Source organism: Drosophila ficusphila, unplaced genomic scaffold, assembly GCF_018152265.1.
Source record: "Drosophila ficusphila isolate 14025-0441.05 unplaced genomic scaffold, ASM1815226v1 contig_855, whole genome shotgun sequence".
In the NCBI taxonomy this organism is placed as follows: Eukaryota; Metazoa; Arthropoda; class Insecta; order Diptera; family Drosophilidae; genus Drosophila; species Drosophila ficusphila.
In genome coordinates, this window is record NW_025064807.1 from 1,793,489 (window position 1) to 1,815,810 (window position 22,322).

The window sequence follows — 22,322 nt, forward strand, 5'->3', positions numbered from 1 at the left end:
GCCACTGCCACCGCCATCGGAATGAGGAACAGGATCCGAGTCAGAATCAGAATCAGAATCAGAATCGACCCGAATTGCAATGCGTTGCGTTGCAGTGTCCTTTCCGCTTTCACCGCACTGCCGGCGAAAGTTTTTATTGGCCAAATTCCCTGCTGATGTTCGCGTTGCACTTTTCAACCGGTGCACAAATCTTGACCTACTACGTGAGTTAACTTGGCCATTAGGAAAAAAACTTTACCAATAAAAATTCCAACGATTTGCTAAATATTTCTAGGGAGAAAGAAGAAATACTCTTAAATTATTCCAAAGAAAAAACTAAGCCTGCATTAAAAGGAGTTTTACGTGTTTTTAGGCACAATCGAATGCAAGCCATAAATAACTCTTACTTCGGACTTTTTTACTTTAACTTTTTATATCCTGGCAGAGGATTTAATAAATTATTTAATCGCTTTAGTTTTGGTATTATAAAAGTGAAGTTCTAGTTTTGAAATGTATTCGCATAGCAACCTTTTCTACGTCAATAACATAAACAATTTGAAACAAAATTAGTTTTGATTTGGTATCGTAAAAGTAAAGTTGTGGTTTTAAGTTATAAGCACATAACAGCAACCTTTCTTACGTCAATGACACAAACAGTTTAAAACAAAAATTTTGTTTTTTGAGAAAATTAAAAATATTTGCGTTTAAAAATGGCAGCGTAAGTTTATTATTGGTTTCTCAAGAGGCTTAACTACACAGTTTATTTAATTGCCAGAGCTGAAGATTACAAACCGGGATCAGTTCCATTGGAAGAGCAGGATGATCGAAGATTGTTCTGTAAATTTCACTACAAAGGTGTTCTTCTTGTACTAATACCTATTTTACTTGGACCGATTTTGGCTGGACATCCAGTTTTGGTAAGAGTTTGGCTCACCTGATGAAAAATAAGTTACTATAATTAGCTCTTTTTTGAAGGCATGCCGCTTCATATATTTGACATTATGCTTGTACTTGATCTACATACTCAATTTGATGGCCAGAGGAGCTATAGCCTTTCTCTATGTCGTATTTATACCGATCGCTGGAATCGCATCTTCGGGAAAGGTCAGTACTTCCTATTACACTGACCTATTGTTTTTGGTGTTCGGTGCTATTTTCTTGGGCATTATGATGGACTCTTCGGGGCTGAGTGAACGACTGGCGGCTTGGGTCATCGCCATTGTGGGTAGCAGTCTGAAATTGTAGGTTACTAAACGGAGAAATTATACAGCTTAATATTTACATACCTTTTACAGTCTACAGATTTTTTTGACTCTCAACGTTTTGTGGCTTGCCTTTCTTGTAAATCCCACAGTTGCCGCTGCCTTTTGGATGAAGGTTTCTCAAGCGGTGATAACGGAATATAATAATGTAAGGAACTCATATTTAACCCTATTTTTTAATTAAATGTAGATTTTATAAAAAAAACTTCCTTCTTCTAATTTTCGGTAACTGAAAATATTTCAACCGAACATCTTTTATTTATATAATTTTTAATTTCAGTTAAAAAGTTGAAAAAGTGCTTTAAACCTCTGTGTACACTTTTCATTTATATATGTAATATTTAATCTCAGTATTAATTTACCTGAGCCAAATCAACTTACATTTCAGGCGGGCATTGTGAAAATGGACTCTGAAGAAAAGCCCTACGAACCGGGATCGTAAGTTTATACTTATTACTCTGGCTATATCTCTATATCTAAAGTAATTTACTAATTTTGTTTTCAGCAAACCATATCCCACACGTCCTGTCATAGGAATTTATCTAACCTGTTGCTATACTGCCAGTTTGGCTGCTAGTTTTTCACCCCTAATGAGTCCCAATGGCTGCATTGCCGATGCCCTTTCCAAGTAATTATGGATCCTGCAACTCCAAAAAGGATTGCTTTAACTTTTGAATCCTGTTCTTCTTCTCTTTTCAGATCGTTGTCGATTGGGACCTTGGCGTTGGCTATGATTGGACCGGGAATTTTGGGGATTGCAGTAATGGTTTTCTGGTTTCAATTCATCTTCCTTGGACTTCTGGGTGGCAAAGTGAAGCGCGACTTGGCCGAGCTGGAGGGCAACAAGGCGGGCTTCAAGCAGGCCATGAACAACAGAAAGGAGGCGATGGGGCCCTGGACAATCTACCCCATACTGGTCTTCATCCTGATCCTCATCACCTTCTTGCTGGTGGCCACTCGAAAGCCCTACATCGTTCCCGGTTGGGCCGACTTCAACATGAAAATCGAGTCCGGCTCTTCGGTTCCCACGATTGGAATGGCCATTCTGTTCTTCGCCATTCCGGCCAACTACTTCTTCTGCAGATACTATGTCTGCCGGAAGCCAACCAAGGAGGGCACAGCCAATTCCCTTCTGGGCTGGAAGGCGGTGAATGCAAATACTCCCTGGGCGGATATCTTCATGCTGGGCGCCGCCTTCAGCCTCGTCTTCTGTGCCCGGGAGAGCGGCTTCGTCAGCTTCGCGGGAGTGAACATCGAGGATCACGGCGACTCCATGGCCTTTCTGTACGGCACCTTTGCCGGGACCGTCATGGGGAACCTCGCCCCCTCCACAACCATTTGCAGGATAATACTTCCCAAACTAAACGCTGTAAGTAGTTTTCTTATTTTAATAATAAGATTAATAATAATATTAAACAAAATACCTTTTCGTTAAGCTGAATAATTGCTTTTTATATTTTAAGTAAATATATATTAGAGAAATTTAATGATGAAAAAACCATTTCATTATCAACCATTATCAAATTAGTTCTTTAAAGGCGGTAGTCATTGTTTAAAAAAAAAACTTGATAGAAATTTTATTTCTAAGTCAAAAAAAAAAAAAAATTATATACAATCTGATTTCATTTGAAACCAACAAGATCTTTATTAGCTTAGAGATGATCAAACTAAACCCAATTTATAAAAGATTTATAATGTATTTAAGAAATAGTATGCCACATTTAATGGCTGTTTAAAATTAGATTTTCTTGATTGAGTTACAAGTAATTTTAATTGAAATAACTTACACTTTAATGTATGTATGGCAAATAAAATTACAGGGAGACATTTTCCGACTGGCATTTTCCACCGCTTTGCACAATCAGTTCTTGCTGCCCGTCAGTACGCCATCGAACACCATTATCTCGGGATGGGGCAACATCAGACCCTTTCAATTCGTAAGTACTTGGTGTCTTATCAAATATATTAATACCTCACCCACTTTTTAGTTGATTGCTGGAAGCGTCATTTCCATAATCATGTTCTTTATGATTGGCGCATTCACCCTACTGCTGATCTTAAACTAAGATTAATCCGTTCCAGTTCGTATTAACCCACCAAATTTATCTTTCGATTTTAAGTGCGTTTATTAAAAATTACCTAGTGAGCTTTACTAATGGTCTTAAGCTAAGATTAATCCGTTCCAGTTCATATTAACCCACCAAATTTATCTTTCGATTTTAAGTGCGTTTATTAAAAATTACCTAGTGAGCTTTACTGAATTGAGAAACCAACTTGTTGACTTTTTGCATACACAATCTGGGCAACATTTGGACTGAAATTGCTCGGCAACATCTGTTTGAGAGGATATTCATCTCTAGAAAAGGTGGTATCAAATCCCAAAAAAGGAAGCTGCCACAGTTGACATTTCAAGGAATAAAAGTCAAAAGGATTGTACAACAAAAAAAAAAAACAAGCCACTGGAACCTTCCGACACAGGTGCATAAAGATTTCGAGTTTGAATTTCCCCTAAAATGTTAATAAAATAGCACAAAACAGTAGGTGACATAATAAATAATACAAATGTAAACTTTAACTTAGGTATTTATTTATTATTTTAAAATTTGTTTTTTTTTTTTACCTGTAAATATATCGCTCTGTTATTAAACTAAAACAAATTGAAGCCAATTTAATTGCCACATTAAAGAGCAGCAAATGCTTTGGGGCAAATTAGACAGTTTCGCATTTAGGGTAATCCCCTCCTGGTCATTCGCACCTAATTCACATTGCTCTAATCCAAACATTGCCCACACAAGTGTTGGCACTAAATTATTCATTTGTTAATTTGGCAGCGGACCCTGGCTCATGTATCTCGTCGGCAAACTCTTTCCGGCTGAATACTTTCTGCTCGGGCCATGGTCCTTTTACCATCCTGCTAAAATACATTTGCCGCCGGAGGTCCTGGCGTCACTAGCTTTGGGCCGCATTTATATTCCAACTATTTAATTATTAAATTCGTGGCATATAGTTCATGAATATTCATAACACTCACGACTATTCAAAATGGCTCATTTAATTGATTTGGCCAAGGGCAATGACCGCTACTTTTGCCACTGAAATTTTCGAAACTATTATTCAAATTGGAATACAAATAATAAAGGTGGAATTTGCCTAATAAAACACTTTTCCCTTTTTTTCTGTTATGCTTTTCAATTTGTTATAGAAATCCCCAAGGATTTCATTCTTCTTAGACTAATGCGGAATTTTCATCTTAAAGACGTTGGCAACCCAAAAGGGAATCGCACAAATTATGTATATATATTCAAATATCATGCACGCCTTAAGCTGATTTTCCACGTCGGCAAATACCAAGCTCACTGGAATTTCCTCATTCCCAAATCTAGGCTCATTATCCTTCTTGACTTCTGCACGGGATTCGCGAAAAAATTGGCAAAAAAAATTATTCCCTCTTAGAGGTTTATCACCAATGGAATTTTTTTGTATCGAAATAATTCTGGAGTACATGGATTTTTTTATTACAAATAAAATTGTCTCTATTATGGTTGTTCTTCTGATAATATGCCACTATTTTTTTGTTATTTTAAGATTAATTTTATCTGGTTAAGCCATTGGAAACAAATTCCTTTATTAAAGATATGTAGTTCATACATAAAAATGATTGCAATTTTTTCAGATTTGTGATTCTATAAAAAAATTCATGTTTAAAATGAAGATAATGCTGAATGTTTTAATTAAAATGCTTTCTGCGATTATTTTTCCAGCTGCGCTGTCAAGTGCAATCGCCTCTGTGACTGATTTTGATGTGCTGACAAAAAATCGAGGGAAACAAATGCCAAAAGGCGGGGAATATTTTACTATTGTCTTAAAACAAAAAGTCACAATGCAAATTGGGATACAAAACGGACAGGTTTGAATGGGGAAAAAAATATGAACGTCAGTTCAGAGCTCCTTGGAAACAAACATGGTGTCGGATTATTCACCTGCGGCGCCATTATTTCCATTCATTATAACTCTCCGAGTTTACTCTTTTTATATATGTATGTACATGTGCTCCGAAGTATAATAGATTTTCTTGCTGTTAGTTGGGGGTTCTTGGGTTTCATTGTTTGCTTTATGGACACAGCCCGAAGGTTTTAAGATAACTACCGAACAGGAAGCTAAGATCGGTCGTTGTCCTTTTGCACATGGAAAATTCAGTCTGGAAAAAATGAGAGAGGGATTTTAGGATTTCATTGCAGGTAAACTCACAAGTGTGCAGATTAAATTGGTAAATACAAACACAATTAATCCGATAAATAGTACTTTTCAAATGTAATAATACAGGATACCCCAAAGGCATTCTTAATTGTCCAAACCTTTTTTATACCCTTGCAGAGCAAAAGGGTATTATAATTTCAGTCAGAAGTTTGCAACGCAGTGAAGGAGACACCTCAGACCCGAGGAAGTATATATATTCTTGATCAGCATCACCATCTGAATCCAATTCCGTCTGTACGTCTGTCCGTCTGTCCGTCTGTCCGTCTGTCCGTCTGTCCTCCTGTCGGTTTCTATGTAAACTAGTCTCTCAGTTTTAAAGCTATCTGGCTGAAGCTTTCCCAAAAGTTGTCTAGTTGTTGCACGCAGTATATAGGTCGGAACGAGCCGGATCGGCCGACTATATCGGATAGCTCCCATACAAGGGAATGAAATTAAAAATTCTTACTCCGTTGTTTTTGATCAGATCGAATTGATTCCTTCCAGATGGCGTTTTCTAACCACTATTGAATTTCGGATTAAATTTTATCAAAATCGGATAACTCGATCATATAGCTGCCATAGGAGAGACCAGAAAATATATATATAAATAATGGAAAAAATTATAACGTCGTTGTTTTTAATCCCACGAGCATGATTTTTGGAACATCAAGTTTTTCAAATACTCTTAAATCGAGAAAAAAATTTCAGAAAAATCGGAGTAATTTATCATATAGCTGCCATAGGAAAGATCGAAAAATCTATATAGAAATAACGGAAACAAAATTATTACCTCGATGTTTTTCATCAGACAATCATGATTTTTGGAATATAGAGTTTTCTTATGAGTCTTGAGTTACAAATTAAATTTTATCAAAATCGGACGACTATATCATATAGCTGTCATATGAACAATATGGAAAATTAATAGAAAAATCGTCATAGATTTGATGCTGTTTAGCCGTTTTGTATTTTGTTAGACATATTGCAAGGGTATATAAGCTTCGGCTTGCCGAAGCTAGCTTCCTTTCTTGTTTATTTACATAATTAATTCGAGCTGGACAACAATTATAAATACCGTGTTTTACATGGGCAATCAGGAACTTATTTTTTAAAACCTGTTTTTTCACAAGCTTTAACTACAGTTCAACCATTCATAATGAACATTATTAATTGAATTCATAACAATATCCATAACAATTGAACGGTTGAGATAAAATCGGATGTCTGACATTTGTCACAGATAAAGAGGGCGAACAATACGACTCTTTTTCGAGTGCGAAACAAACAAATATATGCAAACAACTCGGTGAGGAATTCGGACAACAAAACACACAATAAAGAGGAAACTAATGAAATTAAAGCGATTTTATCGAAACAAATAAACAATGGCCATTGATGGCGTCGCGCATGTGCACACACCAATAAACATCATGGCAAATTGTATTAAATTTATGCTCGTCGCGATAAAGTCCTCATTTTCATTTTTGACCAGCCATAATAAGCGACCTATTGGTTTTATGTTGTTTTTAATTTAACCATCGAAATGATAGAGAGCCGTTAAATTAGCACACAAAACATCGACGACCAAGTCGAAAAGGGAAAATTCATTTTCTGCCGGAAATCGGGCAGCCATGACGCCATTTTTCAAAATGGTTCTTGCTGTCTATTTTTATTTGCCTTTCCGTTCGTTCGTCACTCGTTCTCTCTCCCTCTCTCTCTCCTTCTGTCTGTCTGGCGTCTGTCTATCGCCATCTCGCTCTGGTGATTAGCTGTCACGAAACTGCGGCGAAAGGCAAAAATGAATTATTATCGCGTCGCGTTCCAAATGTTGACATAGATTTAAATTATTTGTAACAAAATCAACGAACTGTGTCCACTCCGCTTCCTCCCTTCTCTCCACTGCCACGCCCCCTTTTTGCCCGGCTTATCCTTCAGTCCTCTCACGCCCCAAGGACTTGTTGGTGACTTGATTGCCCGGCAAAATGTCCCAGCGAATACCACATAATGAACCGCCTTATGCTCTTTCAATGAAAATATGAGAGGGTACTTAATAAAACAAAAACCAACCAAGTATAAAAAATGACTATGAACATAAAGTAGAAAGTTTTAAAGATATTTTATTTCGAAGTTTTTCCTTTTATTTAAAAACATTAATGTCTTATTAGGATACCTAAAATATTATTGGCTTGTATTATATTTCTTTAGTATGACTTATACATACATTTATGCTAATTTTCTTGTAAAATTAAATTTAATATTTACAAAGTAGTATATATTACATACTTTACCATTTCCATAGTAACCATCTAAATTTCCTGTATCATGTTTATTTATTTTCCTCACAAAATTCAGATGCCATTCGCTTGTTTAAAATGGCTTTAGAAAACGTTCATCACGTCTTTCCTCGCAACAAGAAGAAGCGAACTAATAGGCTCAATTAATAAACTTTCCCCAGGCAAGTCAACTTGTGATGGTTGCTTACCAAGTTTTTCCTCCAGCTCATTTATTTCGAAGGCTACTGGTAAGCATTCATTGCAAATCCGAGTCCATCCATACCAAGGCCACTGCTACTGCCATTTTTTTTCACTGCCATCTTAGTGGTAATGAGGGCTTCAGGATATAGTTTCACTTTGATCAAGTTGTCAGGATGGAAAAAATGAATATTGCTTGGTTAAAACTAAGGGTCATCATCTTGTTTACATATTGTGCTATTGTTGTTCTTTTTCTTAGACTTATTTGGCCATAAGAATTGTATACCAACTGGCCTTTGTTGGCGTATTAGATTTTCTTTTTTTCCATGCCATTGGGCTGTTCCTATTTTATTCCAAGGACCTTGGGTAGTTTCTGGTAAATACCTTTTTGCCATTTACAAGAAAGGGGATAAAGGAGCACTTAGATGTCAACAACAAGGATTGATTTTTTCATTTTCCGCTTTCACAGTATCTTTCCTTTTCTTCTCGCCCAACTGCTCATTACCTTGAAGCAGCTTCAATGTTTTCCACTTGTGGCATTAATTTCTGCTGTGTAAGCAGATAAATTGCAAAATGTCAAAAGTTGTTGACAGTCATTGGCATTAAAATGCTATCCAGTCACTTTGCCGGACCCTCAGTCTCTCCAAAAAGCAAGTCGAGGTGTTTATCGAGAAGCAAAAGTAAACTTGAACGCTTTATAAATTGTGGAGGTCGAAGCAGTCGGATTATGGTGCAGTAATAATTTCCTTAGCTGCTGCCAAATGAAAATGTTTCGAAAGGTGATTAGCTTCCTTGGCAACCAATAGGTTTATCAAGAGGCCCAGAAATTCGGAATTGTTAATATTTTATGTAAAGACATTCTGAAGTTCTTATGACACAACGAGATATGTAACTTTGTTATGCATTTATGAATGGTTATGAATGGTTATATTAAAATTAAGTATATTATTTCTGATTAAATTTGAATGTTTGGAAGTTAGATGCTTGCAAGTTAAGATATTTATTTTTAATTATCAAAACTAAATATTAGGTTTTTTTTTTTTTGGTGAACCCTAAACCTAGGAGAGAGATTTAATGACATTATTTAAGGTTCTTGTGCAACCAAATTGCGACCAACCGGAAACCAACAAAACGAGATCCCCAAATGCATTTTCCGGTTAAGACTCGGAATGAAGTTGCTATGGGGAGTACGTGTAGTAAGCCCAGAAATTAATCGGGCGTGTCAAGATGACCAACTGCCTGTTTGCCGACAATTAGCTAATGTGCCAGTTGAGGCCTGCCCAGGGCATCGGCAACAATTACAGACAATTAGGCCCGGCATTGATTTGCAGTCCGCGTCTTTTCTCTTGCCACATTATCAAGACTCCCTCCAGATCTGAGCCACAAACATTGTTCATAATACAATGCCCACGGGCTTTTTGGCGTTCACCGCTGATGAACTAATTAAAACGGGGCGGTTGGGCGGAGTTTGCAACTTCAATGCAAACTAACAAGTCATGTTATAAGGAATCTGCGGAGTTTTTAATTCGTTTAGATTAAACTTGCTTAAAACTATATTTTTTTAAGCAAAAAGGAAGTGAGGAGGCCATGTCTTTTGAAATATTCAACTGCAATACTTTCTTCTTGAAAACTTTATAACTTTTTGATAAAGTTAAGGTGGCTTCTGCCACATTGAAATGTAGTTTTCAAATGCGGTTCAGTGTAAAGCATTTTCTGTTCCTTTTGTAAGTTTTTAATCTAATATTTTAATATTCACTACTTAATTAAATGTTTTCTTAACTAAAATCCATTTAAGAGGCATTTTATCTTGAGTGTTTAAAATCTCTTCTTTTATTAAGTTTTTAATCTGATATTTTAATATTCACTACTTAATTAAATGTTTTCTTAACTATAATCCATTTATAAGGCTTATAATCTTGAGTGTTTAAAATCTCTTCTTTTTTTAATATTAACCATCGCCTTTTATTAAGTAGAATTTAAATTTTATACAGTAGATAGAAGAATTTATTGATAAATACACTTCAAAGTAAACAAAGTGTGCTGAGTATTTAAAGTATACATGTTTGTATATTACAAAGCGAAGTTTTTATTTCCGAATTGTGATCTCTAAGCGAACTAAAAATGATTTTAAAAACTATAAAAGGTGTTAAGCGAAGGATAAGGCCATTTGTTCTGAAGTTTATGCCTTACTTCGTAATGTCGTATTACTTCATGGAGGTCCTTTATGCAGCGGTGCATACTTCCCTTGTGGGAAGAGAAAGAGCAATTGTGATGGATGTCCACGATGCATTTGGATACATTTACACCTTCTTCGATATCCTGCTGACAATCGCGGCCATATTCATCAATCTCTGCACCAAAAAGGAGGCCAGTGGAGTGACCCTCTTGCTCATCGGAAGAGTCATCCATCGACTCTTCTTCTCCATTTGGACCATATTTTTCTACTTTCTGGTCAACGACAGCTTGGATGTGGGTTCCTTATTAATGTTGGTTGCTGCCAAAAGCAAATTGAGAGATCAAAAGGAGTGGCCGCAGATGGAAAAGTGGAAGTATCAACTGTTATTATTGGGAGGAAGACTTTGCTTGTCCAGCTTGTTTATTATGTGGATGGATGAGGAACTGGAGGTAAATATGGTTTCTTAACCTTCATACATTATAATAATTTTCTTATTTTTTCCCAGAGTTCTTTCACCATTGTATCATTTGTTCTGCTGTTTTTCATAAGCTTGGGCTTCCAATGCAAACTGTTTTCCTATCTGACCGTAATCGCCTTGCTGTATCACGATGTTTTCAGCAATCATTGGAGTATGTTGTTTGGCTGGAATGATACTCTCCTCTCGTTGCAGTACTTCTCCTTATTGTTTTGTAAAATCGGTGGATTCATGATGCTTTCCGAGCTCGGAGGAGGCAGATTTTCCTTGGACGGATTGAGGAACAGGAAGGCCGAGAAATGGGAGCAGAAAGGCGGTTACCGACTCGTCAAAAACCAACCACCTGCCTAAAAATCGTTATCCAGCGGATTGAGTTCTATCTTTACTTCTTCCTTACTTTCCACGCCCTTTAATGTTTGGGGGGATCTGCATAAACTTTAATGGGAAATTCTGGAGCTCCAGCTAATGTTTATTTTTATTTGTATCTCTATTTGTGCACCTGCCTCGCAGCAAAACAAAAAAAAAAAAAAATACGAAGTGGGCACTCCAAATGCTCTTTGATTCGCGCCTCAGCCGACGTAAATTATTAAAAAGTCTCGAGTTGCGTTTAAGCGGCTTTCCCCTTACCACTTTCCCCATACTTTTTTTTTTCTTCCTGCCAAGAGAAATTGGAACTAGTCTGGTGTGGGTAAAAAATTCTTAAATGCGATAAAGCCAGCAAAAACAAGGCGGAAGTTCTAACACCGAAGCGGAAATACACTCACCGAAAATAGGGGTTAACAGCCCGCTGAGCGGATTAAGTAAATGCCAAAGGACCTTTACGGCAGTTAAAAGCATTTCACTGCCATCAGCAAACGTCTTTACTTAATTATTGTGACTTTGGGCCAGAACACCAAGGGGGCAAAGAACCGAGAACGGGGAACCGGCTTAAAAAGCAACACTGCCGTTAATGAGTTTCTGGGCCAGGATCAAGGAGCAAGAGGAAGAGGAGGAGTATGGGAAGAAGAAGAAGAAAATGGTAAGATACCAAGCAGGCATGCATTTAACAACCGCAAAGGACGCAGTGACCTTCGCTCCCATCTGAAAATCCATTTGCATAAGCGGTTGGTCGGTTGCTCCGATGGGTGGATGGGTGGTTGGGGTGGTTGTTGGGGGTGGTGGTGCTCCCCAAAGTCGCGAATGCGAATGCCAACGACATGTGGGCGCAGAAAGTGCAGCTCTCGAGAATTGACCAGGCCAGAAAACTCAGCTGGAGAGAAGGGATCACGAATGCCCTCGCATTTTCCCCTTACTTTATTTTACTTACCCGCAATGCGTTTCTCTTAATTGGAAAGCAGTTGCGATTTCGCCGTTAAGATGCGAACGTTAAAAGTAATTGACAGTATGATAAACAAGTGAGCGGCCGAGTCCGAGGAAAGCGGATAATCTGCATCCGACAATAAAAGGGTGTAACGCCGTAATGTTTGGTTTGGTTAAAGGACACAGAAAGAGTAAGCCGACCGATTTGCAGTCGCATCGGAGTTATCGTTACGTTGAATCGCTTTTCCTCGCCGTTTCCTTTAAATGTCACTTGGTGGAAGTCAAAAGGATTAATCACTGGAAAAGTTCAACCTTTACTCAATTAGAGTAAAGAAATATAGTACGACAATTAAGAAATGTTTTTCCAATCAAAAGCAATGCATTACATTAGGTGAGCTATCAATTAATTTATCTTAAATATTAGTTAATTACTAAATAGTTAATCACTTTGTTATACATTCGCAAATTTAGAAATTTTATTATTAATAAATTTGAGTTAATTCTTAATTAACCTCTTTCTTATGCACTTAAAAATTTATACATTTTTTAACAAAAAATTTGAATCTTTTAAAAATGTAGAATTTATTATTTAATCCTCAAAGGCAATTTAAAATATTAATCAAAGTTGTTAACAAAATTAATCACATTTAATTTCCTTAATATCTACAGCAATTCCATTTCAACTCTTTTTCGATTTTATTTGTTACTTTTATTAAACTAAAACTCGTATTCAACTTTATGGTCGCATGTAAAACATATCTCTTTTAAAACACACCAAATCAAATCAAATAGAACTCTTGATGCCACATGCTAAATAAAACCAACATCAGAGAAGTATTTTAGAGTTGCATATCCAGTAACAAAGCTTTCCTTTGTAATGCTCTAAATTAAATGAAATGAAATAAAATTACGATGCTAAATGATAGCAACCCGAGTATAGTCTTTATAGTTACACATCAAATAATAAAGCGCTCGCCTCTAATTTTCTAAATGAAACAGGGGAGGTAACAATGGGATGCAAAAACGCAGCTTTCGCTGGCAATATTAATAAAATCGCAGTGGTTGCCGGGCAAAAAATAAGAGAGGTGAAGGACGGGATATGTGGGGATAAAAAAGGAATAACCACTCGCCATGCGAGAAATATGCAATAGCGAAATGGGTCGCATCACGGGGCATTACCATAGAATAACCGCAACAGCAACAAGGAATAGGAATTCTGAAGCTGAAGCTGAAGCTGAAACTAAAACTGAAGCTGGTTTAATTAAAACAGTGCAACAAAATGCTCGTGTGTGCAAAGTGAACACTGTCCTGTGAGGCGCACACCATTTGCATAAGTAAAGTACACACAAAAATCCACAATTGTATGCAATTGCAGTTGCAACTGCTACTGCATTCAACTTACCAGACATTTCTCCTCCCCGAAAAGCCGACTCTTTGGCCAAACAGCAGTCAAAGCATTTAAGTTTATTTACCTGCTCGGTTTCAGATCCAGATTTGGAGCACAAGATACAAGATACAGACCGATCTGAGGCTGAATGGCTGCTGCTTAAACAAGACCCAGCGCAAATAGAGCATTCGTCAGTTGGGGGAACGTAACCAAATAAATGTGTATAATTAATTTGGCCAATCTAAGCTAACAATTTGCAGCCGAGGAAACTGTGGTAAGTAAACCCCTGTGTGGGCTAGCTCACAAATGGCTCTTAGCTGGCCATTAATATTTAATTTGGGCATTTTATTTTTAAATTTGTTGTATTTTAGTACCATTAGATATATCAACTCAGCGCAAAAAAAAGAAACCCTTTATTGTTTTCTAAATTGAAGAAAGGAAACTCTTTATTTACCTGATTATATGCCAATGTTTTATTTTTCTTGGAAAATATAAAAGTGTTCTCATTTTTATTTAAGGAAAATATTCCTTCAAAAGGGTTGTTTATTTTTTATTCTGTAAAACCTTAATTTTAGAACAACCTGTTCTCGATTGCAAATTTTCCTATTGTTAAAAACAAAAATAAATATAAAATTGTTCTCATTTCTTTTAGAAAGTGAGCTTTTTAGGAAATAGTAAATGGTACTTTGTACTCCGAAATGTCAGTAAATTGAAGACGACTGAAGAGGGCTTAAACAAAATCGAAGCCTGATGAGATTAGCGAAAGGAGTTGCCTTCGTATTTTCTTCCGCCACTTGTATAATCCCTCAGAATTTGTCTTTAAGACTGGGGATTGTAAATTTCGCTTCAAGGCCGGCAAACACGTACGAGTCGCAATTCTTGGGGGACCATTATCGTCCCGGTGCCAGCGACAATGTCGCATTACGTAAAAGCGCTTTTACGACTACATTTGAGCAGCCGCAAAGAGCCAGGCCCAAAAAAAAAACAGAAAAACAGGCTAACAGGTTGAATGCGACCAGAGATTTGAGCGTGTGCAAATGGCAGCGACTGAGACAATAAAGCTTAGAGCGGCTCCAATGAGCCAACTGCCGACTCATTCCGCTCGCATTTTCGCATTTTCGCTTCATTTTATGCGCCTTTATTTCCTCTGCTATTTTTAAGCATTTTCCAATCAACTCCGAAGCTGGATTATTTCGCCAGCGTGACATTAAACGGCTTTTGAGCTTCATAAAAATTCGCTTCGCAATATTTGACGCTCCTTGGTTTTTTCTTTCCATTTTTCGTTCTTTTTTCGCATTACAAAGTCATTCGGCAATTCAATAATAATACCAGTTTGCCGGGTTATTAAAATTTCATACAAACATTCATGCTGACTTTGACTTGTGTGCGCGCCGAGTTTTTCTTTCATTCGCTGGCTGCTTTTGGTTTTGCTTTTTGTTTGTGTTGCCTTTTTGTTTCGTAGGCGCCAAAATGTCAGCGACACGTTTTCCTACGGCGACAATTTATCATAAATATGCATGCCCCCCAAACATACATATATGTTGCTCCTGCAAAGATATATATGAATGTATATAGTATATATGTAGATACAGGATACACGGCATGTGAGGCATATAAATCCTGCTGCTGTTTGGGCGACGCGGTTCTCGCTTTTGTTTATGCCGCTGTCAGCGCTCGTTTAATTCAACATTAGCGCCTTGCAGCGGTCCGAGGTGTTTTTCCCCAGGCTTTCACCCCCCCTGAATTTTCCCAGCAGCAGTTTCAGCCATTTTCCCACCGTTGCGTTGCGTTGGAACCTTTTGTGGAACCGGCGGCCACTTTCACGCGTTTTCACCGCTCGACCTGCGCTGTTTAGCGACCATTTTTTCCAAATTGTCAAACTGTCAAATAAATTACACGCGAAGCCGTACAAAAGATCTGACGCAGTTGGGCTTCCTTTGTTGGACTGGAACTTTTGTGTGGCACATGCCTAGGCCCATGAGCACATAATGTGGCCAGTCTTTGTGGCCAGCTTTGATTGTCGAGTGGCAACAGCCGACAAAAAAATAAGAGCCGGCTATTCATACATGCGGAATTCGTTGCCAAGGCGCCGAAATATTTCGTGGAAGCTGCTCCATCAAAATCCGAAAAAAATTAGAGCATTTAACATGTGCTCTTTCCGTGGAAAATCATTTTAAATATTTGCATACGTTTCTAGGAAGCATTTTATTGGAGTATACTTATTAGGAAGTCAAGTATTAATTTTTCTCAGCTCCCACTCTCTTTATAATTTAATGCTTTCAACAGATTAGTTGCATGAAAAGGCAAAATTAGGGAAAGAGACTATTGCTTTGGGCTCAGGAATTTTCTTTCTGTCTTGTAATTTATTTATTGAAACCCTTGGAAAACATGAAATAAAAGCTCAAAGCAATTAAATATTCTTTGTGTTAATTATTCAGTTTATTTGACAAGCCAATACATTAAAACCTTGTCTTAGCTTGTCAATTGTTTTTCTGCTCCTTTAATAGAATTAAATTATTTATGCACAAGTACAATTAAATTTCAAAGAATAATTACAAAAACCCAACCATCGAGAAAAGACAGCTGCCACTAATTAATAAATTAGTAAATAAATGTATAGTTTTGCATTAATAACTAATTTATATGGAACTTATAAGTTTCTTTTTAAATTATGTTTGGAAAATACCCCTTCAGAAATTCAATTTAAATTTTTATAAACTCTCAAGAACAAAGTGATTTCCGCTATGCATTTCCTGTATTTAAATTGTATTTCATATGCTTCATATTAATATTTGGCAAAGGCCAACTTTCGCACTCCGCCAAAGAGAACTCCTCTGCATTTTCGTCTATGCAAAGCTTCGTTCGCCATAAAGACTTGGCCAAAAGTCAAGCGGATTTGGTTGGGGGGCAAAGTTTGTCTAGGCGAAAGCCGCTTAGACTAGTTAAATAAAAGTGCTACAAGAGCTGAGCCCGCATTCAGATACATGCTGACATGGAAGTCGTCTGATGGCCCGGAACTCATCGCGACTTTCGGCAGTCAGGCCTTAATTGCATTTCCAAGGGGAAACTTAAATTACGCAGGCATTGTGCTGCTGCAGGATCGCCGAAAGTTGAATTCACGCTCAATTTAAGAGGATTTCTGCCGCGCGAAATCATTCCAAACTCGGAGCCCCATTCCTTTTTGTCTTAACATGGCTTTCACCTTTTCGACTTACGAAAAAGGACAGTCTATTTATTTATGCCAGATGTGCGCCCCGTCTTCTGTTTGGTTTCCCACACGGCAGCAGCGGAATTTAAATATTTAAAAAGCGGCAAAAAAGCCAGTGTGTGGGGAATAGAGCCCATAAATATGCAATGAAGTTTGAGCGGCTTAAAGCTCCTTGGCATCCGAAGGCAAAAACGCAAAAAGTATCGGCCATCGGCAGCGTTTGGTGTTTTTCAATCGGCCTTCATGGCATTTTTTATGAGTTTTTAACTAACAGCAAGCCTCGGCGGCATCAAGGTCCAAATGGCCAGGTTAATTAGTAGCAGCTGTTGCCTTAAATTTCCCAACTGCAGCTTTATCTTTGGAGAAGCGGAACAAACTTCCGCTTCCGCATACATTTCGAGCCGCAAAATCCTCATCTACGGCGGTCGTAAAAAAGTTCAACGTGTTCTTAAACTTGTCCGCCGACCATCGATGGATTTTCTTTTTTTTTCGTTTGGTTTTTTGTTCAGCGCGCAAAACTCTATAAAAGTTTCAAATTGTTACACGGCGAATGACACGCGCTGGATTTCCAGCTCCCCAGATTCGAATTTATCCCCGCAACTCGCGGTCTCCGTGTTAATCTGTTGAAATTTGCGTTTTAATAGAAATGTGTTTTTTTTTTTTTCCTCGCTTTTTTTTTGGTGGCATTGAGTGTGGGTTGCGGCATGTTTTCGCGATGGAGTTTTCTTTTTTTAAACATTTTCTCAGGGGGGAAAGGACCGAGGGTTTGGGATATAAAAATGCTTATTGCCTTTAAGTACGTGATTTTGCTTTTGAACATTTTTAGCACAGCTCCACATACTTTTTGTGGTCGGTGTGTAGCGCGTTGACAGATGCATTAGGCGTATTGGTTTTACGATTGACGTCGAGCCCGTGCGAATATGCTCGTAATTTAATTAAAGTAATGGCCACGACAATACTGCCCCAAAGGCGTCGCAAAACTAACGAGGATAAAGCGAAGACTCATGTTGCTCTCCTGTCCGAATTATAAAGGATTCGCCAGAGGACACAGAATACAGGACACCGAACACAGAAGGGGCTTCAATGCAATTCAAAACATTTCGCAGTTAGGCTAAAAGGTTGCCTTTCACAGCATTATTTAAGCAGCATGCACGGCCATTCAACATTTTCTGTTAATTAATTCCAGCGAATGGAATAATTACTGGTAGTAAGATCCACAAAGTTGGACATTAAGGAGTCGATTTCAGATATAAAGTGATTTACATTCTCACCTAAAAAGGAGGCTTAATAATTTACGGCAAATATCAAGATGTCTGTCAAAGTTCACTTCACATTTAGGTAAAGGGATTATTATAATTAAATTAGAAGGAATCATTTACTTAAGGTACTGTTAAAGGCATAATTTATTTGATTGAGTGCAATTTTGCATGAATATTTCAAGTAACATTATCATTTCACCAAAGACTTATTCGTTACAAAATAAGTGCAACAGTCAAGTTTAATTTTCGCAAAATCAATTGCCGAGCAATCGCTAACAAAATCAGCATTCTTTACATGCAATAATAGAATTTTAATGAAGTTCGAGTGTCGAGTTTCCTGGCTGCCAAATGACATGCCAGCTCTAATTGAAATTTTGCATTTCCCGCAGAAGTTCATTCATTTGCATTTATTTGTCTATCTTGTTACTGAAAAAATATTTGCTCGGTTTGATGCCCCTAAGCAGAATGCATAACCAGAAATCTATTTGTGATTTGGCCCAGTCAGCTGGAACGAGCCCCAAACAATGGCAGCTTCCTTGTGGTCTCGATTCTCGCATTGTTGGCTTAAACCGAGCACAGTAATGAACGGCAGCTGGAACAAAAGGACGAGGAGTATCTCCTACCAAATGGGTACCGAAATAAGAGAGCAAATTTGCATGAAGCCACATCTAATGAACATACGGAAAAATACTCCAACTGCTCCGAATGCTGGACTCATTCAATTGTGCAAATGGAAATTCCAGATTTTCCGAAACAGATATGCTCACACATCGAATCTGTAAAAAAAAATTAAAACAGAGAACATGTACTGCAATCTGATATAAAGAAATTTGCTCGAAGGGTAAAATCATTATGAATTGAAAGTGAAAACTCTGCCGTAAAAATAAAAGGCAGGCAAACCGCGAAGTATGCCGTAAAAAAAGAGATAGTAATACCCATCGAAGGGCTACGATATACGAAGGTATATGAATACGGCTCATTCATCTCCCATCTGATGAATTACATGCGATGGCACGAAAAAATCAGCCCATAACTTGTGTGTGCTTCCCCGAGAAAAAAAAAGAAAAAAAGTACAATAAACTTGCCCTGGCAAACACAAAAACGTTTTAAATTTCATTTTCTGATAATGCGGCACCCATGCTCGGAATTCATTTGACAACTTCGTCAAAAGCCTGGAAACTTTTTTTTTGCCAGGAGGTTTCTTTTTCGGAGGCCAAAACGCATACCTTATGGCTTCCGAGGACTTCGAGCGGCAAAAGCTGATTTGCTGGGCAAAAAAAAAATGAGAAAAAAGAAGGTAAAAATGGAGCAGGGAAGCCTCTCCTTAGATAACTCATCATTGAGCACAATTTGTGTTTAACAATCGTTGGTAATCTTTATTGGATGTCAAGTCCCACACACACACTAGACTCATGGCTCCATCTCCATCTCCATCTCGATCTCCATCTCCCTGAAAAGTTCTCCACTTGAAGTGTCAAAGCCGGGACACAATCACACACATGTATGCAAAGCTCTGCTTTCCTTTGCTTTTCCCCACTTTCCTCCATTTTCTTCTTTCTCCATTCCCCAGCAAAGATGTTTTAGTGACAACGAAAGTGTAATTGAGTGCCACATAACAGACAATTCCGACGCTGCCAAGTGGACGGTGCACGAGCAACAGGGAGCAGGCATCTGTACGAAAAAATGCTCAAGAAAATTGCCACAGACGACGGAAGAGTTGCTCTCCAGGGCTGCAAACGTCCCACAAGAACTTCAAGTAATCGAGTAATCTCAAATACAGAGTTGCTTTTACAAATACAGAGTTGCTTTTACAAATACAGAGTTGCTTTTACAAATACAGAGTTGCTTTTGCAAATACTCGTTTGTAAAAGATGCCAACTCACCTTATGAAAAATGGTGAGCACTCATATTGCAATTAAATCTGTATGGTTTATTTTACTAACTAAAAGAAATGTTGGCTAGTATGACAAAACTACTTACTTTATAATTTTATAATCGTTTCCCATTTGTGTTCTAGGGCTACCCATTAAGATTTTTCCTTTTTTTAAAAAAAATGTTAAAAAAAGCTCTTTTACTTTTATTTGAAAATGAATTTTAAACTTTTACAATCTGCCAGCTAATAATCCCCTGCGTATCTTTATTTTATTTATCTGCAACCCTGATTCTCTGGCAACCAGAACCCATATGCCATTATGAGTTGTTCTATTTGATTTTTCATTTCCGCTCGGTGGCTACATGTGCATTGTGCTGTGGATTTGTTGCCCCTAGGCTGTGGGACGTTCAGGACATTCAGGACGTTCAGGACAACAGGGAAGAGCAGGACTTCTGCCAAAGGATCCGAAGGAGACGGACGACAACGGTATAGTTGGACATGTTGCACATGACAAGCGTAAAAGTTTTCAAGTGCTGCAAGGGTGAGCAAAGGAAAAGGGGGGGAATGGCAGGCGGGGGCGTGGCACTTGGGTAATCAAGCACGACAGCAGCTGCCATTAAGTTGAGGTAAGGCAAGAGCTGGAACAACGCTTGCTACCATTTTTTGGGGACCTGAAGAGCGAGTTGGTAAATGGAAGGATGGCGCAAACGAGTTTTAATTAAAATGCCTGGCATTCTTTAAGGCACGTTCTGTGCTTTATGTCTTCGAAGCTGCTCCGCAGGAACAACGCGCAGAATGAGAATCGATTATTGCGATATTCAAAAAAAATGTTAATGAATACCTGGAATTTGCTTAACTTTTACGGAAATATAAGCCTTTTAGTGTCAACTACATCTGTACTTAAGGAACTGAACTGATGGAGTTGAGTATAATATAGAGACAAGCAATCCATCATAAATTTGAGAGTTGTATACTATATACTTCATCAACTGTGCAGTAACTTATTTCTGAAAAATATTTGAGAGCAAAGAATTCTATTTTTCTTTAATAAGAAATCGATTTTCAACTCACAGATAAACTTACTTCTATTACTCAGTTTTTTTTTAATTTGTAAATATTTTTTTACCAACATCCTAACATTTTAAAAAATTATAAGATTTACAAATTAATTTCGCTTAAACCTTCGTTCATCTAAAAAAAAATCCAAAATTGAATGAAAATATAAATTTCCAATATTTGTAAAGTTGTTTCAAGTGATCTTTTCACACCCTTTTATTATTTAGTATCAATCAAGATGATTATAATGCTTTAAGTTTTTACAAGTTATTAAATTGTAATCGATTCCAAGCCCACAAAGAAAACTCAGCAATAAATAAGAGCAATTTTCGGACAATCCACTTTAGCGGAGCAAAATCAGCAATGTTTCAACTTGATATGTTAATTCCTGCTGTATTTGCATGGCATAATGTAAAACAAACAAAATGGCAATAAATTGCGTATTTTCGATAATTAATATTTGAGCGCACTTGACGTTGCATAATGCACAGGCTAATTCGGATGCATTTTGTTGCAGTCGCGGCAAACATTTCAATTCAGCACCACAGGCAATAATAACTTAGTTTGGCTAAAAGCTTGTGCGAGCGCTAATTGAGTTGGCTCTCTCTCTGCTGGTGGGTAAAATGTGTTGGCCGTAAGGGAATGGGGTTTTGTCCGTAGCCAAATTGATGTGCCTAAGCTCCGCGTTTATGGAGATGTGAACGAGCAATTCCATTTTCCCCCAAACTTTAGTTATTTTCCAGGGCCGCCAGGCAGTGCGTTAAAATGCCAAAATGCCGACTCGAAATTTTGTCACGCACAATCAGCAGCGGCGTTCGCACATGAGTGCTGACCGGCCACGCCCACTGCGCCCACACACACATATAGTACACACAGGCACAGACACACCCATGGATTATGCATGGGCGTTTTTGCTAGGGGGGGCGTGGCAAACGGGGTTAGCTGCCAAATCCGCACTCAACATTTTCAAGGTTTCCCGCCGCCACGCTCGTCACCAATATTGAAAAGTCTATGCGCGCTTTTAGTGGCCCAGTTGACAGCTGCCAAAAACATTTCTATGGTCCTCTTAAGCCGCCATAAGCCGTGCATTTAATTAAACTGCGCCGAAAATATTTAATTGCCAACCGCTAAAACCAGAGCAGAAGCCATATGCGAAAATGCTCCAAAGGGTTTCCCGACCTCGGCGGTCGTAAAAGGTGGAAATATGGGCTTTTGTTTGCTTAGCTTGGCTTTAAAAACAAAAGAAACGAGCTCTTAATAAATATATATACTTTTAAATTTATTTTAAAAATTTTGATTTGTATTTCCAGTTAGTATTTTTAATTGTTATTTGAAAAACTAAGACCTTACATAACAATAGTATTTCAGTTTTTTTTACATTAAAGAAATTATATTCTAATATAATAGAACCAAAATTCATCTAAAATAGATATTTAAATGCCATATTATCGTTTGTTTTCTTTTAAAAATATATTTGTTAATTGAGTGTTTACTGAGAAATTGCTAAAATAAAATTAAACTTGTACAACAATTGTTGGCTTAAAGGTTTTCCAAACTAATTACCAGTTTAATTACTGCTAAAACAAAAATATTTATCAAAAATGCCATAAAAGCTGTTTAACCATATTGATAAATTAAACT

At 37.6% G+C, this 22,322-nt stretch overlaps 2 protein-coding genes across 2 annotated transcripts; both read left to right on the forward strand.

Moving 5' to 3' along the window:
* The first annotated feature begins 545 nt into the window (after window positions 1-545).
* On the forward strand, window positions 546-3,514 carry LOC108100120 (protein I'm not dead yet). The gene is made up of 9 exons (XM_017203873.2): window positions 546-697; window positions 755-896; window positions 955-1,220; window positions 1,275-1,389; window positions 1,630-1,679; window positions 1,747-1,869; window positions 1,941-2,610; window positions 3,062-3,178; window positions 3,230-3,514. Exons 1-9 carry the CDS (start codon window positions 690-692, stop codon window positions 3,305-3,307), a joined length of 1,569 nt encoding a protein of 522 aa, XP_017059362.1. The 5' UTR covers window positions 546-689; the 3' UTR covers window positions 3,308-3,514.
* A 6,483-nt stretch (window positions 3,515-9,997) lies between these two features.
* LOC108100011 lies at window positions 9,998-11,225 on the forward strand. Its single transcript, XM_017203718.2, has 2 exons — window positions 9,998-10,573; window positions 10,630-11,225. The coding sequence occupies exons 1-2, from the start codon at window positions 10,070-10,072 to the stop codon at window positions 10,948-10,950; spliced, it is 825 nt and encodes a 274-aa protein (XP_017059207.1). The 5' UTR covers window positions 9,998-10,069; the 3' UTR covers window positions 10,951-11,225.
* The last annotated feature ends 11,097 nt before the right edge of the window (window positions 11,226-22,322 follow it).